General features: G+C 43.3%; 4 protein-coding genes across 21 annotated transcripts in view; 1 reads left to right on the top strand and 3 right to left on the bottom strand.

Annotated features, from left to right (window-relative positions):
- Positions 1-16,589, bottom strand: part of LOC124305846 (ELAV-like protein 2) — a 35,617-nt gene extending 19,028 nt beyond the window's left edge. For 2 of the 17 annotated variants that reach the window (XM_046765752.1, XM_046765758.1), the window contains exon 1: positions 7,166-8,201. The gene's annotated coding sequence lies outside the window, so the exon portion shown is untranslated. Of the gene's footprint in view, positions 1-2,276; positions 3,436-7,165; positions 8,899-16,451 lie in introns of those variants that run through there. The other 15 variants (XM_046765755.1, XM_046765756.1, XM_046765747.1 and 12 more) reach the window with 14 other exon arrangements.
- LOC124305843 (MAM and LDL-receptor class A domain-containing protein 1-like) lies at positions 1,670-21,605 on the bottom strand. Of its 2 annotated transcripts, XM_046765743.1 has the most exons (10): positions 20,859-21,605; positions 20,203-20,782; positions 19,951-20,127; positions 19,442-19,868; positions 19,033-19,377; positions 18,734-18,955; positions 18,257-18,663; positions 18,065-18,069; positions 11,913-11,916; positions 1,670-1,680 (listed from the first exon to the last, which is right to left on the bottom strand). In XM_046765743.1, coding segments are annotated over exons 1-9 (2,625 nt in total). In that variant the 5' UTR covers positions 21,320-21,605; the 3' UTR covers positions 1,670-1,680; positions 11,913-11,915. The 2 variants fall into 2 exon arrangements, with proteins under 2 accessions (XP_046621699.1, XP_046621698.1); XM_046765742.1 differs by lacking the exons at positions 1,670-1,680; positions 11,913-11,916 and adding an exon at positions 17,642-17,791 and having other exon boundaries at positions 17,904-18,069; positions 20,859-21,604.
- Positions 10,811-15,402, top strand: LOC124305844 (cytosolic carboxypeptidase 6). Its single transcript, XM_046765744.1, has 6 exons — positions 10,811-10,892; positions 11,820-12,618; positions 12,686-12,889; positions 12,995-13,218; positions 13,357-13,564; positions 14,715-15,402. Exons 1-6 carry the CDS (start codon positions 10,874-10,876, stop codon positions 15,013-15,015), a joined length of 1,755 nt encoding a protein of 584 aa, XP_046621700.1. The 5' UTR covers positions 10,811-10,873; the 3' UTR covers positions 15,016-15,402.
- Positions 21,606-22,317: 712 nt separating the features above from the next.
- On the bottom strand, positions 22,318-24,200 carry LOC124304366 (serine/threonine-protein kinase Nek8-like). Its single transcript, XM_046762458.1, has 6 exons — positions 23,983-24,200; positions 23,793-23,883; positions 23,546-23,713; positions 23,321-23,481; positions 22,866-23,016; positions 22,318-22,729 (listed from the first exon to the last, which is right to left on the bottom strand). Exons 1-6 carry the CDS (start codon positions 24,039-24,041, stop codon positions 22,436-22,438), a joined length of 924 nt encoding a protein of 307 aa, XP_046618414.1. The 5' UTR covers positions 24,042-24,200; the 3' UTR covers positions 22,318-22,435.
- Positions 24,201-24,270: the final 70 nt, after the last annotated feature.

Raw genomic sequence — 24,270 nt, 5'->3', positions numbered from 1 at the left:
GCACGACTATAGTCGTATATAGGTATTGTTAAAACACGTGCGTATTAATCGTATGTTGCACATGTACGTACCCCACATACGCATGCGTAGAATTACATGAGCGTTGTCTAACCGGACTACGTCACTTGAAGTTGTTATACATTTTTCACCGACTATTTTTCAAAAATATCTCTCACGTTCATATGTTTTTTTTCTACTTCTGGATTCAAATTCAAGGTTGGCTTCACATTCACAGCATTTTCGAAAGACGTAAAGAAGCTCGCATTCGATCTAGCGTCCATGTTTCTTGTCTCACTTTACTAATTTTCCGTGTACATACGTGGATAAAAAATCTTCCAACTGCACGGTAAACTCGAGCAGTGTATGCTTGCTGATTCTTGCAATGGATGTAATTGTTCAATATTTAATTCTCGTTATCGAACAAATTACAAGCCTTGTGCGCAAAGTATAATATAAATACATAATTTCTTCTAATAACCAAGATTCCGTTGGATTGAAATAGCGCAACGAGAAGTACGGGTGGCATGGATGTCGGTTGAGAGGCGGGTGCGTCAGTGTGTTACACACATGCCTGTGTATACCCAAGAATAAGAAGCACGCAATATCTATTTTGCGCATTTTCCAGGAAACGGACCCGACGCCACCAACGTACTACGCTATATACATATATGCAGGCCGCCAGCCCCTCGCTTTATAACACCACACGTGTAATCCAGACATATAAGTGTTACTCGTCAAGAGTTACGTGTACTGTACGTATTAACGTATTTCAGGTATTATTCTACACCGTTGGAGCAGTGAACTACGTGTGTGTGTGTGTGTGTGTGTAACGAAGGACGAAAAACACCGGCTACCAACCTTCGAAGAAGAGACACAACTACAGGTATGTATGTACATACTCTCTCATTGTTAGAATTTAGGGTATATGTTCATCGATCTTCTACCCTCAGGACTGAGAACAAGACTAGAAATAAGTTACACGTAGTTTTCTCTCTCTCTCTCTCTGCCTGTAACGCGGTACGACGAACGACCATCGACGACCTTCGCTGATAAACAACAAACACAACGGTCTTATTACAAGTGAAACACATATAGGGTTCGGGTGTAACGACGGGTAAGTATCCAACCAAGGTGAGAAGTCACGGGTGTAAATGAAGATGCGAGAGTATACGAGGTGTTGTTTTTTTTTTCTTTTGGTTTTGTTTTTCTTCGAGCACGGAAAAAAGAAAGTAAAGAAAGAGAAGAAACTCGACCAAGAGGGGAGTATAAACAGTAACTATACCTATGATAAGGGTATTTGTTTTGACTGTTTGGCTTACGTTAGTCGCGCCCTACGTTATCATACATCGAAAAAAAACCTTGCACCGGATAAGAAAGAATTGAATCTATCATAAACTAATTATTGGAGTATATATGAGGACGAAGAGTAGAACCGAATGTTATCAAAGAACAACGATGTTGAGAATTTTAAGTAACCCAACAACCCCGTGCAAAGTGTGTGACTAGACCGAAAACTCGACAAAATGTCGCACGCGAAGGTAATAACGAAGGTGGTAAGGAGAAAAAAAGAAAAAAAGACTAATTCCAACGTACAATTAGGGTGCGGAGTGAAGAAAGAAGGAAAGAGTGCAGAGTGCAGTATTTCACGCGCGTTTCCTGTAACGTAGATACGATCTTCCGCTGTGACCAGGTGGCCATGGCGACGGGGATCACGAAAATCGCGTGGCGCCCACCGCCGGATCAATACGGGCCTCACCCGATCCGCCCCTTCCGCCCCTGCTGACGACGCGACGACGACGACGACGACGAAGTCGCTGATATACGTATATCCGTCGAGGTGCACGTAGATGCGAACGTAAAATGAGCGAGCGGCCTACCCCCTAGGCGCGGAGCGCAGAGTGAGAGCGGCGAGGTTCACGGCTAACGCGCCGTTTCGTCGAGGATATGAACTATGCGCGATAGTATAGATGGGCGCACGCATACAGGAGAGAGACAGACGGCACCACCCCGCGTTTCCCGCACGCAGCGCAGCAACGTGCAGCAGCAAAGCAGCGTCGCGGGGACGTTAGCCCGTGCCTGGGGTGCCGCCGCACGTGCCTGTCTACGTCCCTCTCTCTCGTACTCTTTTGCATCGCATACGGCATGTAGCGGGGGGATTTCCCCGGACGATTTCGAGCCTTCTCTCTATTTTTTTTTTCTCCGTTTGTTGTGTGTACATGGAAGGGTACGCGCTAGCCGGCCGAAGAGACCCGGGACGCTGCAACTATCTAGCTTACCTTCTTGACGTTAGTCTGTATGTATGGAATGCACTTGTGTAGCAGCCTCGCCGGTTGATCCTGTCTACCACAGCTTTTCTCCAACTGCTTACGGCACTGTGCTTTTTATTTCCTCGATTTACAAACTCTTTTATTATTTTTTGTTTACAGTGTACTTTGAGGTTTAACTTTTTTTTTCTTTTTTTTTTTTTATTGATTCGCTTAAATATTATTTACAGGTTGCGAGTCTAATATACACATATATATATGTATATGTATTATGTGTGATTTAATTTAATACGCGCGCGGCTTTTTGTTTATTTTTGACAGACTAATATTTTACGGCGGTAGGTAGAGTCGTAATAATAATAATAATAGTAGAAGTAATATTTAAATGGTGGTAGTATAACAACAGTATACTACGTCCTTGCACCACCACCCGAAATAAAATTGAAAATCAATAGTAATGAAAAATAATAGTAATAATAATAATAATAGTAACAACAGCGATTTTCACCCGTGATCAGCATTTATGATTCAACATCGGCACGTTCGTCAATCACTATGTACTGCGTCGGGGTGGTGGTGGATTGCAGGTATCATCCATAGATAACATGTGAATGAAGGTAATATCAAAAGATTTTTTTTTACAGTTTGTACGATATAGGTGTACAAACAATTCGATATATTATTTGTATCTATGTGTATATATATATATATTTTTTCAGTAAACGATGATTACTACTTTCTTGTTTGTGTTACACTATACAAGTGTATAATCTATTATACGTATAAATATATGTGTAAATTACAAGTGTGTGTATGTATTTATTATTTAACGACGAATTCTTTTTTTTGGCTCTCAAAACTCTCTTGTGACGAATATTACATGTATATTATAGTCGTCGAACTGTGTTTACACGTTCTGGTTAAGCGCGTGTATTTATTCTTGTATTAAATATGGTTTAAATACTCTATTTGTTATTCCCGACTGCAGGCAATACAAAACGATGGTTTTACAGTATCAGATCTCCGTCTCCAGCCTGAATAATAATATCAGCGCCTCGCTCGGCTATCCCGGCGTTAAGAACGCGCTAAAGAAAAAACCGATATGCAACTATACTAAAGGGAAAGAAATAACCGCGACACGTAACGGGCGGAAGCTGCCTGGATACTAGCTGCCAGCTCCGCTGCTCGCGTCGCCTGTCCCACCTCGCAAAACGCTCGCGAGAACTTCGACAGGATTCGGGCATCTCCGGATTGATTCGCCGGCCGGCAACCACCCCGGCGATTCACCCCTCCTGCCCCCCCGCCCCGACGCCCGCGCGCCCGCGACGTTCACGAGGCATGCCGTGCCCGCTGCGACGCGACACGGACTCGCGAACACATTCGTAGGACGCTGCATTGCCGACGTAGATGTGATCTCGGCATCGTAAACGCAAAACTACGACATGATATTGTCCCTTCGATGCCATTCGCTTAACGAACGTAATTTCGTCGTTAGTCGGTGTTATTATATTTTTAAAGAATGCAGTTTTGATGCGGGGGAAAAATGAGCGGTAGCAGCAAAAACCGAATTCTCGCACGGATTTCAACCCCATTTAGTTAGCATCGCCACCGGACGTACCCAACATATCACTGGCCAAGCCCTATCTGCTTTGCTCTTCTAGGTATGCCGAGTGGGCTTGGCTCTTACTTATTCTACCCTCTCTGACAACTTTTAGCCCCCCAGCGATCGAGCCACCCCTCCCGGCTTGGCTGCGGTACCATCTGTACGACTCGGTGCCTTTCAGGCAGTGTGGGTGTGTGCACCGCCGTTTTCATTCCCCGCGATATATTGGATGATACGACGACTCACTGTCGGGTAGAACTGTTTATCATCTTTTCGAATCCGTTTATTTTGAATTTGAAATAGGATCATCTTGTTCCGCGTATTTAAGCGCGAATGATTTTGGGGCGGCCGTTATCTTGCTATAAAAAGAAGCGGAAAATCGATTGGGATGAAAAAAATTAAGCACATTCGCAATGCTCAGTGATTCCATTCTTTCCCCGTTCCGACACCTTCATACACACGCCCGAAGTTGAGGAGATTACGACTGGCCAAGTTATACTCACGTGTTACGTTCGCATACCCCGGTATAAACATTGGCTATAAATAAACGAGGGAGTATTTTCTCATACGTTTCTCAACAATTTACTCGTCCGTTGTGTAATTATAGATCGCGACAAAGATCATATATAGTCCCTATAACCTTATATATACCCAGGAACGTTGGGTGCGGGGTTGGTAACTAACCCAAGTTAGATAGGCATCTATCTCTGCAGCAGTGTTCCACGATCGCGGAATATATTTAAAAAAGTGACTAGTGATTTATAACCTGTGACGTGGTCGGGGTGTGGAAGAGGTTTTTTTCGCAAGGGGAACACTCGAGATTATAGTTTTTACGCTGCAGTTGGGGTTCGCAGTGATTGTAAATTCCATATTTGAATTCCCACTACCTGCAGTACTTATTATTCGTGTGCAGGCATGAACGCCTCTGTATAATGTACGAATTCGAACAACGGCCCGCGAGACCGCTAACTATCTCGACCGAAATTTATAAATACGTCGTCGTATAAATATGCTATAAATATAGATATATATATACCGTGCCAAAGCTCATGAAAGTTATAAAACCTGGAGACACCGCATTACCGACAATCTATGCTCCGCGATTCATATACATATATCGATTTGAAACACCTCTGTAACATGCTGCATTATACGGTTCAAGTCGAACGGAAATCTGGATATCGAATGATCATAGTTGGGAGAATTTCCGATGATACCTGATCGTCTTGTGCACCAAGGCACAAGAGAGCATCGCGCCGACGAAAATTATTACCGAATCTCTATTAATAGCCCGCGACTAAAGTCACTTTTCCCTCCTGATTCAAAATTTCCGATTCCCACATGAAGTTTAAGTTTAAGTATACATGCAAGCATACTGATGGAACAGATGAACTATAAACGTTATATAGTTGTGTAACATCTTCGTTCTCTTCGTGTTCCTATTATCAATGTATTTATTCCCCTCCCGTTATTACTATAGTTTCACCCGGTATATACAGAAAAGAATTACAACGAAGAATTCATGGTGCTATATACGAAAACTATTTATTCCGTTTTTACCTCCTTTTTCAATGGAACAGCAGAGGAATGCGTGCGACTGAGAGGGTATAAGACCACGTGCAAGCCGATTCACTTTCGGACCACACGTGCTCGGCATTCATTTTTTGACAGGAGTAAACCGCAGCTACGGACTTTCTTGAGTCGCAAATCAAGTTGCACTGCCAGATAGTTTCGACCATTCATTGTAACACTGTATACTGCAGCTACCTAAAGGGTTCATTTATCCTTGTCACAACAATCAGGGGTAATCTTAGACTGTACGGCTTATTAGAAAACGATGTTACGTGAAACAGTGATTGGACGAAGAGGATCTCGAATTATCTTGAAGAGAATATGGATAACAAATTTTAAACAACCGCAGAAGTAAGAGAATTAAACAGACTGCAGGTAGTAGTCAATTACCTGAACCCAAAGAACTAAGAAGACGTACGATATTAAGCTCACGACACACTTAAGCAGTGACACAAATAGTAGGGAGAACCGATCCGTCGGTCTGCACATAAAAGTAAGTCGTATCTATGCCATACCGATTACTCCTTGGTTTACGGTGTATCTTGTGAAAACAAGCCTACGCAGACTTCACGGTTCATCGACAATGCATTAGCGGCCCCCTTACGCAACTTGGTCTAATTTCGACTGGCTTTGCTTCCGCCTTTTCTGATCAGCGGCTTGGCTGGGGGGGGGGGGGGGGGGGGGAGAGATAAGGGGGTTAAGTCAAGCAAGGGCAGCGTAACTCGTGAGTGCAAAAAGTGAAAAAATATGGCGATCGTGGCCGCGGCGGCGGCGGCGGCGCGGCGCTCGGTTCCCGTTCCCGCCGGGACATCAACCATCGCTGCATATAACCATTGTCTGCGTGCTCGAGGGGTGAAGGGGGGGGGGGGAGGTGGGAGAGGGAGGGGTTCACCACCCCACTGTTACCACGCCACTGACAACATCCCCCGAGTCTCGACCCTATCCTTTTCTCGGGCTGTGCAGTGCCCGCTTCTCTGTCCCTCGGACGAAGGATAGGAGCAGCTCTGGCTGGCCTCTCGATGTGTGTGGGGGCAGCGCACGCGCGCCCTTCCATCCGGTTCACGATCAATACGAGCCGCCGGCGTTTTCTCTCGTTAGGAACTACTCCCTATTTCTGATGATATAGTACACTGTGTACCCCCCTTTTTCAGGGGAGGATGGTGGGGGGGGGGGGGGGGGGTGGGAGACGGGGGTTGATTTTTGACGCTTGGCAACGCACTGGCGTTAGAAAATTACGTTTGGTACCGTTCGGACAAAACCGGAGGTAACCGATAATAATGGAGTACATCGCTCGTGTTGGTACTATAATTTGAATATGTGAACGAATCTTACACGAGATCTTGAATTCACAGTAAAATTCACTTCAGACGAACGAACGATTGCACGTTGTTTCTATTTTTAAGAAATTTTGTTTTATGCCAAATTGATTATTCGTTATATAGAAACCGCGCGAAACGGGGCGAAGTTTCGTGCGATTCAAGATGGCCACGGTTGTTCAAATCTTGCAGTTTTGACCTGCAGATCTATAAATCTGGTAACGTATCAATCTATAAGCGTAGACACTTTGCAGTCATTTGAAAATACCTAATGTATTTATATACGGAAGATACGCACGTGGCAAACTTGTATGCATCATAAATTAAACAAAAACATTCGATATTAACTATATATTATATGATTAATATCATAGACACAGAACACAAAGTAAAGGAACAAATTAACGTACCAGTAGTTAAAGTTGAAAATCAGTGGTTGAAGAATGATGTTTAGCGTAGTAGAACAGAACGTAGGTTTAATTGCTTTTTTTTTAATAGTTGTAACAGAGTAGGTAGTAAATCGTGTTACAGTGGTTTGTTACGGCGATAAAATGACTGGTCGTATTTAATTTGATAGTATTAACAAAAAGTTAACAATTTATCTAAATTGGCGCGTAATTTGAATAACACGAACAAGGTTTGTAAATTGTATAATGTTACCCGCGAGTAAAGGTTTAATCAATTAAACAGTTTTGCTACGATTTGCCCGGATCCCGGCTTCGAACAAGGATCAAAGTAACCCACTTTGATTTTTCAAAATATTTCCCGCCGATATTCTAATTCTCAGCTATCCAAACTATTCTAATATCAAATAACTGATGGTATCTAAAAGCCAGGATAAAATCTTATTACGGTTGAAAATATTTCTCAACGCGTGCAGCCGGCAATTCACGCGTTAACACGTGCGTGTATTATTGCGGCACTATCGTGCGTATATTTGCTAAAAGCCCGGTGTATTGTATGGATATATATTATTTCTTATCTAAAGGAAATGGCAATGAAAGATAGATAAAATTAATTCGACGCGGAATATGAACGGAGTGAAAAATATCCGCGATTCAAATTCTGTGGTGTAATTTTTTTAAACTTCTTCGGGCAATTGTTCGCGAAAAAGATATTACAGATTTGAAAAGAAAATCGAAAAAGAGAGAGAATTTTTTTTTTTTTTGAACCAATGTATGTAATGAAAATATGTCTACACACAGTAATTATAATTGTAATGATGATGTAACTGAATTAGCGACAATTGGAATAAATATTTTATATACAAAATGTATAATTATAAGAACGAATATTTAATGAATTAAGATAAGTAAGATAATAATATTGCGGGTAACTGTGTCTACAACGCAATGCCTTGTGGTGCGGTAACTAAACTGACGAGTTGGCTGGGTTCGAGCTCCCACTCTGTACGAACTCCCGCTCCGATTGGCCAAGAATCGCCTCAGCCGCGCTCTTAGCGGCGGACGGACGAAGCGAGCCTTGCAGTTCATCGCCAGACCGCCGACGCATGGCCATCGCCTGGAGTCCCCGAGGGAGGAAGTCCGTGAAACGGCAAGGCTCTCGGCGCTCTCGAAGACCGGACGGCTTGGCGTTGAGCATGGTGGAGGTAGGGGTAGAGCTGCCGGCGATGGCTGGAGGGCGTTTTCTACTTCCTGAACTTTCCCGGGATTCTGGAGGAACCGTATGGGCGAGGTGAGGTGAGCGCGGACGCCCCTCCAGGAAACGAATATTATTGAATTGTCGCGGGGATTCCCTGAGCCAAGAAATTCTCCTCAAGGTCGCTTAGCCACTTTCAGAGAATTGCTGGCCACCTGAATGGACAGAGGCTCAACTGGAAGGCCCAAGGGTTCGAGGAATGATGAATTTTTATTCAGTGATTGTATCGATCGAATCACGCGAAAGTTGGAAATAAATATATATTGCCCAGACATGCAAACCGAGACTTTTTCAACCCCGCGGCGTAATTCGTTTTTAATATGGCGCTCGTTATGACTTTGTGCCTCATAATTACATCCATTGTTGGTATCAAATAGCAGAGGTGGTGGCCGATTGTGGATTCACACCTCGTCTACGGATTTTCGAATCGTTGCAGAAGATGGTCTCTGCGCCTGCACTGCAGTAGAGATTGCAAACGGGAGCCGTGGATGGGGCAGAGGCGGAGGCAGAGGCAGCCGTCCATGGGAGACGGCTGGGCACAAGCTCTTGGTAGCGAATATCGATTTCTGGGTTTGGTGCTCTCAGTCATTCATTCTCTCACGGGTTTTGCCCTCTCACTGTACCGCGACGGTGTCGCGTGCGCTTGCGCGTGTGCAGCCCTCGATGGAGGGGTAGCTGGTAACCTTAAGGCCATTGTACGATGGAGAAAACTCGTAACATGTATACAACTTTTCTTGTAAAAACTCGTATCGATAAAATACAATTGCTAACGAGGTTGAAACTCATTCGAGACACACTAGTTTCACCTTCACGCCTGGGAAATCCGAGCAGAACTCTGAATATCTTCACACAAAATGGCGTCGATGAAACGCCCTTTTAATTGACTTACATTTACGAATATGTACCACAACTTTGAATTTCAAATTTACATTTATTCCCATTTCGACTTTTCAATTCTTTATTTTCGCCACTACGCTTTCATAGTTGACGGTCCTTATACGCGACGGTGAACAAAATGGCGGCTACGCTGGGATTTATGTATACTTATACCATTGAGCTTTTGACCTTATAGGATAACGAAGCGGTTGCACTGAAATAGATTTGTACCCAAGACTAACAGAGGAAATTACTTGATGTAATCAGCGTCTGCTCGAGTGAAATTAGTTCGTTGAATCATCTTTGTACCCGACGTAAAATTTCATGTGAATCGACAAGTGTTCGTAACTTGTAGCTTATATATACACTTGAATCAACGTGCTGTAGATTGATCAACACGCAATTAATTCTCTTCAACTGGGTTTACGTCTGGATTTGAAGGTCCCAATGATGAGTCATTCGAAAATGACATTGAAACGGGATAATAAACCGGTTTCTAAAACGCAATCACGTAATTTCCCGGCACTTAATCTCAGTCACATAATCGTGCTGCGCGAAAAGCCCCAACAACATTTCCCGCCATAAAGCTTAAGCCAATTTGCACAGGCAAATCGAGAAGTCTTTGAACAGTTCTGAAGCAACACCTGTGAGGTTCAGAAGGGCAAATGACTTACGTTCGAGGCAGTCGTTCTCCATTCACAAAGTTATACGGCTCAGGAATAATCCAATAACGCTGTCGCTACTCGTTAGCTGATCGATAAAGTTCTTCAGCAGAACACCTAATGAGACAGTATGTAGTTGTAGTGATGGAAACGTGGCGAGTGAAATTGCCTGCAGACATGTTCTCTCTCAAGGAAATGCTTTGCATATTTGAATAAAAATTCTGAATCATAATACGTAGCTGGCTAATCCTTTTACTAAACCTTCGATGAATCAACCTCTCCAACCATTTTCGTGGCTATTCCGACTTAGATCCATGCATTCCCACGAATCGCTCGGCGCAATGACAACACCCCGTTTTCTCAACTCTAAAAGTCCTTGATTGCTGAGAGTACTATTGGAAAGACCAACCTACACATAGTTTAAATTGAGACAAAATATGTGAACCCTCTTTTTGTTAGATAGAATCCTTCGGCAGTTTTACTCCATTTCCTTCAAATGTCCGCTGATCTCCATTTAATGTCAGTTAGTTCAGGATTATTATATGAATCCAAGAGTTGCAGAGAATACGATATTTAGACAGAGAATTCTCAAGAGGAAATAAAACCAACGGTATTATAACAGCAATTATTCTGGCTCTCCATTTCTTTCCAAGTATACAGTGTGCGTCTAGTAACGCACCTTGGTGTTAAGTACTACGTATTAAAATTTACTCATCCGAATGTACTTAACATATCGAGTCCTCTGTGCCACATGGTGTTTGGAGAAAGATAAGCAAAACGTTTAGCATTGCATGTATCGCGTTTATCGATTCAACAAAACCAAGGAAACAGCCGCGGTATCCAAAAGTGTCTCCAACTACCAACTTCTGTAGGCTTCTCCACCGCAAATTTCAGTTGTCTAAAAGCCACAGTACCGTCAATATGTCGGAAGCTGATACAGGTATGTGCTGCTAACCGATTTTCAACTGCCACCTGATACTTTTTATTCACCTCTGACCTCTTGACGTGTGCGTGTTCGCACCGCTGAATGCAATCTTCCAAGTGTCCATCTACCTGATGTAAAACACGGCTTTACTCTGACTTTGGTCACGCGAGGCCTTATCAATATACACAACAGTTTCCACTGTGCAAAAGCAGGGCCTGCTCAAAGACTATAGAATCGTTAACCGTTTCGAGAATGGTTCAGAACATGACCTGCGGAAGTCGTACCATTGAATGGCCCATAATGACCCTGCACACAGTTATTCGTCTTTTTACGAAACGTCCACTTCGAGCGGCTTTTCATGAAATCTTATAAACCGCAAGCAGATCTTATCAGGCATCCTATCTTGAAAGCTCGTTGCAGAAATCATGCCACCACTGCTATAATTCCGGAGTGTTCCAAAGTCCGATAAAATTATTTGAATTAATCAAGAAAAGAAAAGCTTTGCACGTTGTAAATTCGTCGGCCCTGTAGCTCTCGTGTGTGGTATTACAATTTGATTAACCTTAGGCAAGGAATAGGTAATGGAAGTTAAGCTGGTGGGTTTTCGTGATCACGGAATTCCTTCAATGTCTAGCTCGTGTGTGAAAATAGAGTGTGGGTAACTGGCCGTGCAAAGTGACTTTTAGATTGGAAGCACGCAGGTATAATGCTGACTCGTTTCGGATCCCGCCCTCGCTTTAGTTTCTCGCCAATCGTCTTCCGCACTATTAGCTTGTTTCTAGTTAGTAATCGTCAGTTAATCCCGTACCGATGGAGGGTCGAGATCCTCTTGAGCATACAAGCCTGTTTGGAAGAGCCGGTTGGAGTTTTTTTCCCCTATGATTTCCGTGACAATTTCTTTCCAACCTGTTTTTTACTAACATTTTCTTCTTGCTCTTTTAGATAGTGATGACAGCGATGCCGAAGGTGGTCTCGGTAATGTGAACAGGCTGATAATTCGACCGCCAGGCCACAGTGGAAAAGCCAAACGAGGACATCTCTGCTTCGATGCATCTTTTGAGACAGGAAATTTGGGGAGAGTCGATCTCATCTCAGAGTTCGAATACGACTTGTTTATACGTCCGGATACGTGCAGTCCACGTCTTCGACTCTGGTTCAATTTTACTGTAGACAACGTAAGGAGTGATCAAAGGGTGATATTCAACATAGTGAATATTTCAAAGTCCAAGAATCTCTTCAGCGTAGGAATGACACCACTGGTCAAGAGTTCCAGCAGACCGAAGTGGCAGCGAATACCAAAGAGGCAAGTGTTTTATTACAAGTCAGCGCAGCATCAGAATCATCATATCTTGAGCATAGCCTTCGCCTTCGACCGAGAGGATGACGTTTATCAGTTTGTACTGACCTATCCGTACTCTTACACACGCTACTTGAATCACCTGGAGAACCTTTGTACAAAGTGTACAAACGCCTCTGTCGTGAAAAGGGAAACTCTGACCTTGTCGATTCAGAAACGAAAAGTAGAACTTATATCCATAGCAACAGCTACCGAAAACCAGAGAAAAGTTGTTGCTATCATGGCCAGAGCACATCCCGGGGAATCCCCAGCGTCTTTCGTTTGCCAAGGGCTTCTGGACTTTCTTGTCAGCAATCATCCGATTGCAAGAGTTCTGAGAGACTACGTCGTCTTTAAGATCATCCCAATGTTAAACCCGGACGGAGTATTCCTTGGGAACTACAGGTGCGATACATGAAGTACTGTATATGTGCTTGCATTTCAATGTTGCCAACTATTTAAAAATCTCCAGATCCTCGGTGATGGGAATGGACCTGAACAGATCTTGGAACAGAATATCGGACTGGACTCATCCGAGTCTTGCGGCGACCCGAGGGGTACTGGAGAGTTTGGATAAAAATCCCATGGCACCTTTGGATCTCGTTCTTGATTTACACGCACACACTAATGCTACTGGGATTTTCGTCTATGGAAACACGTACGACGATGTTTACAGGTAAGTTTTCTGGTGTCACTCAGATTGAGACCAAAACACCTAACCTTTGTACAAAAAACCTCTTCCAAATGACTGTAAATTAATTTATGGCTGCTAGCCTCGTAGGTACGAACGACACACGGTTCTCCCAAAACTGTTGGCCCAACACGCCGAAGACTACGAATCATCAAACACCATGTACAACCAGGATTCCGGTAAATCAGGCACCGCGCGACGTTACCTCTGCTCAATACTAAGCGACCGTGTGAACAGTTATACGATTCAAGTTTCAATGTATGGCTACTGCAGGAAGGGAAGTCCCGGAATTTTGCCCTATACAGAAGAAGGATGTATCCTTTTCGGCCGTTGGTTTAACCGGCATTGATATCCATTTGCACCAAGTGTTTCACGGGTAATTTACTCACTTGAACACGCCTCATAGCATCGTTTGGAGATCCTTAACTTTAATGATGGTCACATAACGGCAGACTACAGAGTAGGGCGCAATTTGGGCCGTGCTTTTCTCGAATACTACAAGCTGACCGGACTAATTCCCTCTGGATTACCTGATCAACCATCGAATAAACGCGGTCGTCAGTCCAGACAGAGACACCGTGTTCCCAGAGAGCCCCGTCCAAGGACTGCGAGGACTACGGCACCTTTACACCTCGCAAGCATCCACGAGTACGGTATTCGGTAGTTATAGATTGACGATTTTTCAGGAGACGGAAGCAACTGGTACCAAATCACCGGCATCCACATGAATTTCTTATTTACTTACGGAACGTTGAATATTATTATCTTATTTTATATTATAGTTGCCGAATTAAGTGATCCACAGTATGGATTTTGGGGGGAGAGAGGGTAATAAAACGCAGGCTGCATGGGAATCGCACGAGGGTTGATTAGAGGCGTGATCGTCTAGGTGAGAATCGCGTGATGAGAAAGCCGATTAATCAATCGCAAGCGAATTGGGAATTATTGATCGGTTCATATACAACAGGTGGCTTTAACATCGAGAGTCAATCAGTTTGAAGAATCCTCAAGCTCATACGTGCCGTGATGACGTGAAAGCCGCGTTCTGCTTTGGCTGTCAGTTCTGCTCTCATAAGCGAATCATAGAGCCCCGCCTGTTTATCGGTTCGGTGAAAAATTTACTACGCTGTCAATTCTAATCTCATACAGGTGCACGTGGTTGCAAGTAGAACTCGACTCAACCAACCGTTCAATTCACGACTTTGACCATCTACCTATGTGCAAAGAGTTATTGTACGAGTCGGCAAACACGATGAAACGGTTTTCGAACCAGGATTAGTGGTTGAAGTTTGTTTGCAACAGTTCAATTTGTATTGGTTCACAGGCTTGATCAGATTGTGCCGAAAATGCTGAGAAACGATTTGACGGTTACGAGCAGGTTTTTATTAGATAAAACGAAAAATTCACTAGGGAATGATTGATATTCCCAAAGCTAGTCGCGGATAGCGAACCGCCGATTCAAAAAAAGTTCTTTCTGACTTGACTCAAACTCAAATCAATGTGTGTATAAGGGTGCGTTCCGATATTAGCTCTCATTGCTGTCAACGATTTTTTAGCTCTTTTGCCGTGCCTTTGTCCTAGGGAGTTTTTAGCGCTACCAGCTAATTTCGGAACGCACACCAAGAAGCTTCCGTGAATCGGCGGCTAGCTTCAGCATAATGAAAAATCGAGCGCCTTGGATGTTCGAAGGTGAACCCCGACCGCGAACATAACCTATTACACTAATTTGGCGGTTACCTTTAAGCTATTTGGGAAATCGGGTAGAAGTTGGTCCTCGGGGTTAATTCCTCGACTCGTATTTACTGTTCAGGTATCTGCGCGAGGAGGTCGCTCAAGCTTTGTCCCGTACGCGGTACAGATCGATGAGTGGTACCAGGATGAACGCCGGCCCAGGAACGACGACGGGTGCAGGAGGGATGCCTCGCTATGCGAGATTTCGAAGCCCCGGGGCTCCAGTCGTCGGTTCTACTATCCCGCCGACAGAACCGCGACTAACTATCGTCGATTTCAACCAGCTAACTAGGGGTGGACTCGAGCTGGCCATGGGAAAGAACAAGTGTAAAATATCAAACCGCTCCCCGCAGCGGTACAGCAAACCGCCGAGAAGATAGTCGCTGCGTGCGACTCCATTTTACCTACGCGATTCCGCGCGCTAAATTTATTATATCATGTATAAAGATTTTACGACACTTTCAGCATTGTTATACACCCTATATTCGCATTTCGCTCCTTTCGCATCAATCACGGTTAATGTTTATACCTACAATATACGTTTGTTAAAATGTTTAATACATTAAATTATATCTAAGACAACATCGAATTTTTTTTACACCTGTAATGAACTTACTGTTTACAAATGATTGTGTCATTTTTTCTATACCGTATTTGTGTATAATGTACCTATTATTCACGTTATGATACGTATATATGGATGTAAAATTACCGTTATTATGTAAATAATTGTTGATCAATGTGCAATATGTACTATAATAACAAACAATCAGGTGACTTCTCCTCGATTATATTTTTCCTATTCTCAATTCTTCATTGATTTCCCTTCATTTATATCCTCGCATTAATTTTCAATCGGCCCCGTGATCATCTCAATCGGCAACACTATGCAATATTCAAAATTTAGAAAAAACTAGCACCAGAAAGTCACGCTATTCTCTACCCCTGCTATATCCTGGTTTTCATTACTCAATAGATGTATGTAATACGTATGGTACTTTGTTAATGCATGATGGTGTACAAATTGTCATATGAACATATTGACGTACGGATTAAGATTGAGGACCATGAAGAACGAATTTGATTGAGAACTCGACGAAAACCAACAGCAACAGAAATAGAAAAAATATCGAATCACAATGTGTCGTGAAAATTGTAGGATCGATCGCGCGGCGGGATTGCGCGTTGGCAACGTTTTCGTTTTCTCTCTTTTACGATTTTACTGAAATACTTCTTCTCCATTTCGACACTTTTCTTCTCCCGTTAATAATTTCTTTACCGTGCGAACGTTTTCATTGTTTTCCCCCGATTCGTATGTATTGCATGCAGTACTACGATCGATGAAACATATATGTATAATATAACATGCGTCCGCGGCGAGGGTCTCAAGAAAACATGAGATTAAGATTCACAGGTGGCTATAAGTAGATACATGAAACGGAAAATCCGCTTTTCGAATTATTCTTACAAACACAGTGGAAAGGATTTTCATCTACTGTCCACCATTTTCACTGTTCTCTTATTTCACTGTCAATAACTAGTGAACTAACTAAACGAGACTATAAAGAAAATCGGCAATTTTGCATGAGAGGTCTAAAAAATAAAGTGAATCAAATACGGATTACGACTAAAGATCCTCGATCGTAAAGAACCATCGAAACGGGGATAAAAATAATATACGAAGATTGAGAGAAGAAAGTATACATCGAGAAGAAGAAAGAAAAATTTTACAAGTATAATATCAATAATAACGATGGTAATAATAGTAATAATAACAACAATAATGTAAAAGAAATAAATATTACTATACACATACCTGAGATGCGTTCGTAAAATTCAATCAACTCGAAGGAAGAATTGCACGCGTTTGTATATATATATTATACGTATATATATATATGTTTATCGCTATACAATTATATCTATATATAGCTATATGTATATATATATTACACACATATATATATATATAGTATATATAGATGTATATACTGTGATATTAATATATATCTATATATATATATATATATCTACTATTATACGACGACGCGAGTTTAATCAATTTGAATGAACAAATCAATTAATCAATCAATCGAATCAATCGAATCAATCTTGAACAGAACGGAACTAAAATGAAAGAAATGAAACTAGCGAAAGAAGGAGCAGACAAGCGGGGCCGTCAGCTTCTACCCCTGGACTTGACAGAACTATTTGCCAGGCTGGAGCGGCGCCCCCCGATTTTTCTCTTCCCTTTTTGTCGCCGCTCGGAATAATTCGGCTCGGTTCGGAACCGGTCGGGGGTTGCTCGAGGACCCCTAGCCGGGAATAGGGCGGTGGTCATTGAACCAAGTATATAGACGATATCTGCGTAGTCGGTGTGCGCGATAGAATCACCCTAAAACCCCGACTTACCCCTATTTTCACCTCCCCCCGAAACCTCCGTCGCGTCTATCCTCGCCTTCGCCGAGCTGCCGCCGCTGCTGCACCGAGTGTAATTCAAGGGGTAGGTGGGTATAAAGCTTTGGGGGGACGCTATAATATTGCAGAATCGAATTTTCGGGATAACTCCGTTGGTGAATTTTTTTAATCAAACCCCTTTTCATCGTATTCTGTTCATTAACGTTCTATTCAAATTCGAAAAAACAATTTTAAGGATGAAAAATTAATACACCTTTAATGCGTTAATTCTTTGTGCCAATTTATCTGAAAAAATAACTTACAGTTAGCGATGAATATTAACGTTATATGCTGGGAGAAAATATTTTCAAGGGGTGTTATACGGCTGCAAAATCTATATTCAGGAACGATCGGTGAATATCCGTAATAAATATACTTACAGAGCTCGATATAAAACGCGAAAATACATTGGCAACTATTATTCAAATCCGAGGATATCGATATTAGGCAGTATACATGCAGTTACCTGTATTTCAATGAGCGACGCCATAAAAATCATAGAAAATGAATTTTTTTTATCCGGAAATCGGTGTCAGTTTGCACACTACGTGATATTTCCAATGTTCGCTTTTATTCTTGATTCATGATATCGTCCATATAATTGCAATTGTAGTTTATTCTTTTCGGTGACTTTTTTATTTAACATTGAAAATCAATTGCCGCCATTCTCGATAACTGGCTGAGCACTTGCCGGACGAACTGTGGAATGAGTTTAAACAGAACAAAAGAAAAACGTTAGTCTTCACCTTTCTAGTGATATTTTTGGTTATTTTTTGTCACGGCCAAGTTACCATTTTTTCACAATACTTACTTGTACAAGCTTGCGGTTGGAACTTGATGTCGTCGACGGCAAATCCTCCATTACTTGCACTGCCTTCGAGTACCAATCTGTAGGGTGAACGATTTTCAACGGTAACTTGAGCGGCCGTCCAAACTGGGCGAGGATTGTTGAATCCTTTGGCAGTAAGCGACCAGAGCTGAAAATTGTCGGGAAAACTAAAAGTGAGTAAATTTTATAGTCTGTATAAATGATCCGCTCTTTCATTTACACGAACGATTATTGTTTTGCTAACGATTCGCAGTTATGATAAAAGAAGGAGAAAGTATTTTACGTGTATTATGCGAAATTTGGCATGAAATAAAAGAGCATCATGAAATGAATACCGGCTCTTTCCCGTTGTATCCGTTTCCGCTGCCATTTCCGTTCCCGTTTTCATCTCCGTTCTCGTCAACGGGCATCCTGATAACGCGTAGGGTGGTGGATTCCTCGACGCCAAAAGCGGCGAACCAGAATGTGAAACAAATAGTTTCCTGTTCGGTGGTTGGATTAATAACCGGTGAACGCAGCCGAACCTCGGTAAATTTTTTATTGGTGGTAAATATATCGAAGAATACAAAATCTCCGGTAGCTCCGAAGGTCTTGTCCAAGAGCTGGGCAGGCCGATGAGTGACGAAAGCCCGCTGCCAAGATACGGCCCTATCGTTACCCGAGGAAGTGATGTTCTCCCAGCCGCAAAGCCCTCTCTCAAAACTGCAGTCTTCCCCCATGACAGCAGCGCTTGCAGGAATAACTATGAAGAGCGAAAGTTTCATAGGTGATTCAAGTTCTAGGCTGATACGAGTCGAGAGATCTTTACGTACCTGTGCATCCTCCAACATAGAACGCGATGTCGTCGACAGCCATGCTGCCACTGGCTCTATTGGGTCCCCAAGTCCCCTCAATTATTATGTTGAAATTCTTTTTCTCCTCTATTCTGGCCTGAGCGTAACTCCAAGTCGGTCCCTGGTTGTTGTAAAGTTGCCAGATCGGCCTGGACTCGGACGATGCATCGCCGACCGCCTGAACAGAGACTCTGAGCACACCTGAAATGCAACCATGGAGTAGCAACAGTCAGTAAGATCACGTTCATCCCATAACCAAGTCCACAAGTTTCACAAACCTAAGCTGGGCCCGGTGGAGTCGATGAATGACTCGAACATGAAGTACCAGAACGTGATGCACAACGGATCCTCCGAACCCTTCATCTCCCTGCTGACAAGCTGAGCCGTTCCTCCACCCCCACTTCGAGATCCTCCTCTGGACCTTCCGAGGCCCAAGAAGAACTCGTTGCGTCTGCTGACGGTGTGTCCGTTGCTGTAAGGCTTGCGCTGGTTCCTGGGACTCAGGACCTGGGTGGAGACCCTTTCCCACTCTACCCTGTCCGGATCGCGTGAGTTTATCCAGTCGCATTCGTCGACCTCGAAGGTACAGTCGCGAATGCTGGGTGCAGCGACCTGGGGTGATACTAAAAAACAAACGACCGCTCATCACCGCTCTGTTGGGGGATTATAGTGGCCGAGGTTTCTCACCTGGACATGCTCCAGGTGTGAAGGCAACGTCGTCGATCGCGATGTCGCCCATTGCTGTGTTGCCTACCGAGGCCTCGAACATTATTTGATACTCGTCGAGCGAGCTGATCGTAACCTCTGACATGAACCAGGCGTTTCCGGCGTTCCCGCTCAGCCCCCAGACTTCCTCAAGGTGGGCATCCAGGCTCCGGAAGTGCCGGACGAAGACCTTCAGGTACCCGATCCCGGAACCGAACATGTGAAACCAGAAGTGCAAGCAGCTCGGAGTGTCGGGAGATGTCGCAGGGAAACTTGTGCTCAGGAGCTTTGCCTTGTCACCAGGCTTCCGGGGAAAACTTGAGTCAATGTACGCGTAGCCACCGGCCGTTGCTCTGTCGCTTGAACTGTCCATTGCCGGTCCAGTCGTCGGGTTAGCACTCCCTCGACTCTGAGCCAGTTACCAAAAACTTCAAGGTAATGAATTTCGGTCTCCATAAAAATTCCCTGCGGTCACAGTTTATGATACTTACAATTGTCCAGTCGAAATCATCTTCGGGATCGTTACTCCAGTCGCAAAAACCACCCGCGAAATTGCAGAACCCCACGCACGATGTTCCCGGCTGCAACTCTATGTCGTCGATTGCTATATAGCCGCGGTAAAGTCTGGACGGATCGCCAGTGTCGACTGGAACACCTTCGATCACGATCTGGAAGAACGAAATTGGACGAACATGGCTTATCTCTTTAAATTCCAACGGTGTTTCTGTAAATATTTTGCTCACCGAATGGATGTTCGGAAATGTGTAGAGGATGCGAGCCTGTTGCCAGACTCCTAGAGTGTAATAGAGTGCATGCCAGAGGACCCTCTCTTCAGCTAGGCTAGTTGGTTGCTGTCTTGGTGGGACGACGATGGTGGAGTTGTCATCGTCCTGATCGGTTTCAGTGTCTCTCGTTTCCTTCTTGAAGGAATAGGGATCGAAACCCATGTGGAGCAGGACCCTCAGTCCAGCAGAACTGAGACCATCCATGGCGTACTTGAATGTGAAACAAGTCCCAGCTACTCCTGTGCTGCTCAGTTGCGGGCTGTGAAGAAGACCACCAGGACTTCGGGGCTTCGAGTCCTTCGCGGGGGTTTGCGAGGTTTCGAGAAAGGCGTAACCGCCTTCCATGCTGCCCCCCAAGGACGCGTCGACCGGTGGACCACCGAGCCAGTTGGTCCCAAGTCCCGTTCCACCATTCCATTGCAAAGCGCCGTCCCCATTCTGCCATTCGCACAGCGTTGGCCCGATGCTTGATCCGAATTCACAAAAGACTTCGTCGGTAGACGCAGTCACTGGAGGAGGATCTGTCACCGGCGGATACCTTGAAAGTTTAAATAGAGAGAATCAATAAAACTCGAAATGCATTTATTTTGCAGTGTCAATCTGCAGCATCTCACCTTTGTGTGGAAGGATTCCTTTGGGCAAGAGTCGTGGGATTTGAGTTCTTGCGAGGCGTTGAGAACTGGGTCGTTGTCTGATAACCCCGGCCCGGAATATCCTGAGGTCTGATGGAACTTGGCCACTGTTTTGGTTCGATGTGTTCGACTTCGTCCAGAGGTTCTCGGGCTCGGTCGCGCTTCTCGGGATCCAACTGGTTCACCGGAATTCTAGGGATGACGGGATCAATCGTGCCCAGCGGGGGCTGAATAGGAATGACTTCGCTGTCCGGTCCCACACTTTCAACTTCTTCAGCCTGCGTCGTTTCCATCCAGTTTGGAGTCGATTTTTCGACGGGCAATTCGCCATCGGAACCGACAAGATCCACCTGCTCACCCAGTATCAATTCCCTACCACCAGCTGGGTACCAATCTGCGGTGAGAACTCTCGAGAAGCAGGAGATCAGAAGTAACAGTCTCATCGTTAATTCGTTTGTTTAATTAAATCTTTTAATATCAATTTGCATTAGAGAACGAAATAACACTGATTTGTTTTAGCGATGGCCAATTCGTCATATTTGAGACAATTGATCGTCACCGCATGCCTGAAATATTCACAAACGAATGTGACTCTACACTGGATTTGAATTATGCAACTTGGTCCAACTACTGCTATTACTCTATCAGAAACTTTTTAGAAAGCTACAGCCAAGCACACCGGGCTGAGATACGACTTGGACGGAGCGCTGATACCCAATGAAAAGTATATAATGGTGTAAAATCGTGTGTTATCGAACCTATGTGGTTATCCGGTCTTCACTTCCGGCCGTCATGCATCGTCCCCCCGTAACGTTCGGGTCCGATACTCGCATGCTGGATAGACAATAGATCACCGCACGCATTGTTCGGAGGGATAGTCGCATACCTATTCCACTCATGGTTCCATAATGCGAGGTGCGAGCATCGTCCGCATGGAGGTTTATTTAATTCCGTAACAAATTTCCCTGGGATTTTCTACTCCGCGTGAAGAGGATCCCAGGTTCAAATCTGTAACGGTACTAACTATGCATTTCCTATAACGGTAACAAACGTACCTCTTATTATGGCAGTGATATTATATGGAATAATTTTTGTTCACTGATGCCATTTGGCTAATTGGGACATCGATTTTCGAATTTTTTTTTCACATTCAGCTAGAACAAGGTATACTGAATGCTACACTCGCCTACTTAGCAACGAGTTTGTATCCGGCTTTGCGGAATTCTGTATTGTTCGTGAAACAAAAGCTTCAGTGATATCAGCACAGAATAATTAATCAATTGCTACAATGCAGTGTGCTGAAAATGGCATACGGGTGCGAACAGTTTTTTTTTTTTGTTTTTTCTGTCGATTTTCGTCTGTTAAACTCTTTTGAAACTATGATTAAACGAATTCCGTATAATGAAGAATCTCTAATGAATGGGTCCCATATTTATTTATTCATTAGTTCTCGATTGTTCATTTTTGTTTTGTATGATAAAAGAATAGCACCTCAAATTTGTATCTATTGGTGCACTTATTTAAAACTAATCTTTTGCAGATATAACACATTTCAATTTTTAAATTTTCTGGAATTTTTGCAAATATTTTGTAAACGGGTTTATTTCGTTCAAATTTTGTGATGCTCCATGATGTTGAAACTTGTTTGAAACTGCGATACGTCCGATATTAAGATGAACACGAATCATATACGGGACCAAGTAAGGGCACAGAAGAAGCTGTTCTATTTTGGGGCGATATGCTGGGTTACTTCGCAGCATTTTTGATACCAAATTCACAACTTCAGGCGAAGTGTTTGCTTCTATGGGTCGAATCCTGGAGCTACAGACAGCCTCAACCAAGTCTTTAAGGTTCTGAAATGAATAAAACAGAAAACTAATATAAATTCGATAAGTGTTAGCAGAATAAATGATTTTCGATGAAAGATAAAAATGTTCTTTGAAAATTCAGAGAATTTTTGAATCTGAACAACATAAATTTAAGATGTACCTTGGCTTGAAATGGAAGTTCGTTGGTAACCATCTGGTACAGAATAGCACCCATGCTCCAAATATCGCATTTGAAATCGCAGGGTTGTCCTCGTAGCATTTCCGGAGCCATGAAGTAATAGGATCCCGCAAGAGTGGCTGATCGTAAAGTTCTGTAATGAAATACGGCGACATAAAAAAGAAATCACTGCTGAACAGATTAAACCACAGCTGACAAAAATTGATTACACGAATAGCTGAATTTCCAAAGCCACATTTTGAGTTCCTAGACTGTCGTTAAAGGTAGAATTGTGACCAAACAATTCTTGCCATCGTCTTGTTTGGCGTGGATTGCCTCTCGATAACTGGCGATTATCAAAGACGAGAGTATAGTCGAAATAGAATCGGAAGCGTGTACATTAACGACAGCCATGTTTGTTTTATTTTATCTGATAATCAACTGCACGAAACTACTACCCTTGCATACTGCTGGATACTCCAAAGTCTCCTATCTTCACAATATCACCCAGGTGACCAGTTAGCATGATATTTTCCGGCTTTAGATCCCGATGTAGAATTTTTTGCGAATGAATGTGATGAACGCCCAAAGTTACTTGCGAAAATAGGTAAAGAGCGTCCTGCAAAAAGGAGTATTGTAAGCAGAAGGAAAGTGCGACAGCACGTCTCAATTTGTGTAGGCACCTCGTTTTTCAATGGGTTTTGTCGCCTCTCCAAAAGATCCTTCAGCGTACCACGACTAGCATATTCCATCCGAATGTAAATACGACTTCCCTCAATCCAGGCGTCGTGATACGCAATTATATTCGGGTGTCTCATTTTTCGTAAACAGTGAATTTCGCCGAGGGCCATCTATTCGGATACAAACTATGAATATCTTGTAACAGAAAATAATCGCGAAGAAAAAATGTGTGTAAACAGTTATGATAACTTCGTATGACGTTTTCGCCTTTTGGCTGACATCCTGCTCCTTGATTACAAAAGTTTTTCTATCCTTCCGTTTTCTAACCAGGTGAACTTTTCTGAAATGAAGACAAGAAAGAGTGTACGAGGAAATCAAAGACTATTTAGCATCAATTAGTACCGGCCGTGCATAATTATCTTCGTAACGAATTACTTACCCAAATGATCCACTGCCCAGCACAGCTTCAAATTTATAATCAGTTGTTCTTGCAGACATTTCAGAACACCGTATTTTTGCACCTAAATTATTTGTATCGCCTTATTTTTGTACACACAGTACAAATACGTTATCCACAATCACAGCTAAGACTATCCTTTGCGGAATGTTTACAAACTCTACAAACTCACCGCGACACTTTCTGCCCGACTAATCCTCGGATTGTATTGAAAGCGGATGAAGATGGGCCATAATGCGGCGCAGAGTGAGAAAGAATGTGGCATTGAAA

Source organism: Neodiprion virginianus, chromosome 5, assembly GCF_021901495.1.
Source record: "Neodiprion virginianus isolate iyNeoVirg1 chromosome 5, iyNeoVirg1.1, whole genome shotgun sequence".
In the NCBI taxonomy this organism is placed as follows: Eukaryota; Metazoa; Arthropoda; class Insecta; order Hymenoptera; family Diprionidae; genus Neodiprion; species Neodiprion virginianus.
Note: the sequence above shows the minus strand (reverse complement) of the source record. Positions and strands in the feature narration are given on the sequence as shown.

What these genes read in the sequence shown, in the direction of transcription:
- LOC124304366 (XM_046762458.1), bottom strand. Translation starts at nt 24,041, where the DNA reads ATGTCTGCAAGAACAACTGATTATAAATTTGAAGCTGTGCTGGGCAGT. An exon ending in CTGGGCAGTGGATCATTTGG is followed by an intron (nt 23,884 to 23,982) that starts GTAAGTAATTCG and finishes TCTTCATTTCAG; the next exon opens with AAAAGTTCACCTGGTTAGAA. An exon ending in GTATCCAGCAGTATGCAAGG is followed by an intron (nt 23,017 to 23,320) that starts GTAGTAGTTTCG and finishes ATTTCATTACAG; the next exon opens with AACTTTACGATCAGCCACTC.
- LOC124305843 (XM_046765742.1), bottom strand. Translation starts at nt 21,319, where the DNA reads ATGAGACTGTTACTTCTGATCTCCTGCTTCTCGAGAGTTCTCACCGCA. An exon ending in CTCCACCGGGCCCAGCTTAG is followed by an intron (nt 18,956 to 19,032) that starts GTTTGTGAAACT and finishes GTTGCATTTCAG; the next exon opens with GTGTGCTCAGAGTCTCTGTT. An exon ending in CTATGTTGGAGGATGCACAG is followed by an intron (nt 18,664 to 18,733) that starts GTACGTAAAGAT and finishes CGCTCTTCATAG; the next exon opens with TTATTCCTGCAAGCGCTGCT.
- LOC124305844 (XM_046765744.1), top strand. An exon ending in GTATTCCTTGGGAACTACAG is followed by an intron (nt 12,619 to 12,685) that starts GTGCGATACATG and finishes AAAAATCTCCAG; the next exon opens with ATCCTCGGTGATGGGAATGG. An exon ending in ACGTACGACGATGTTTACAG is followed by an intron (nt 12,890 to 12,994) that starts GTAAGTTTTCTG and finishes CTAGCCTCGTAG; the next exon opens with GTACGAACGACACACGGTTC.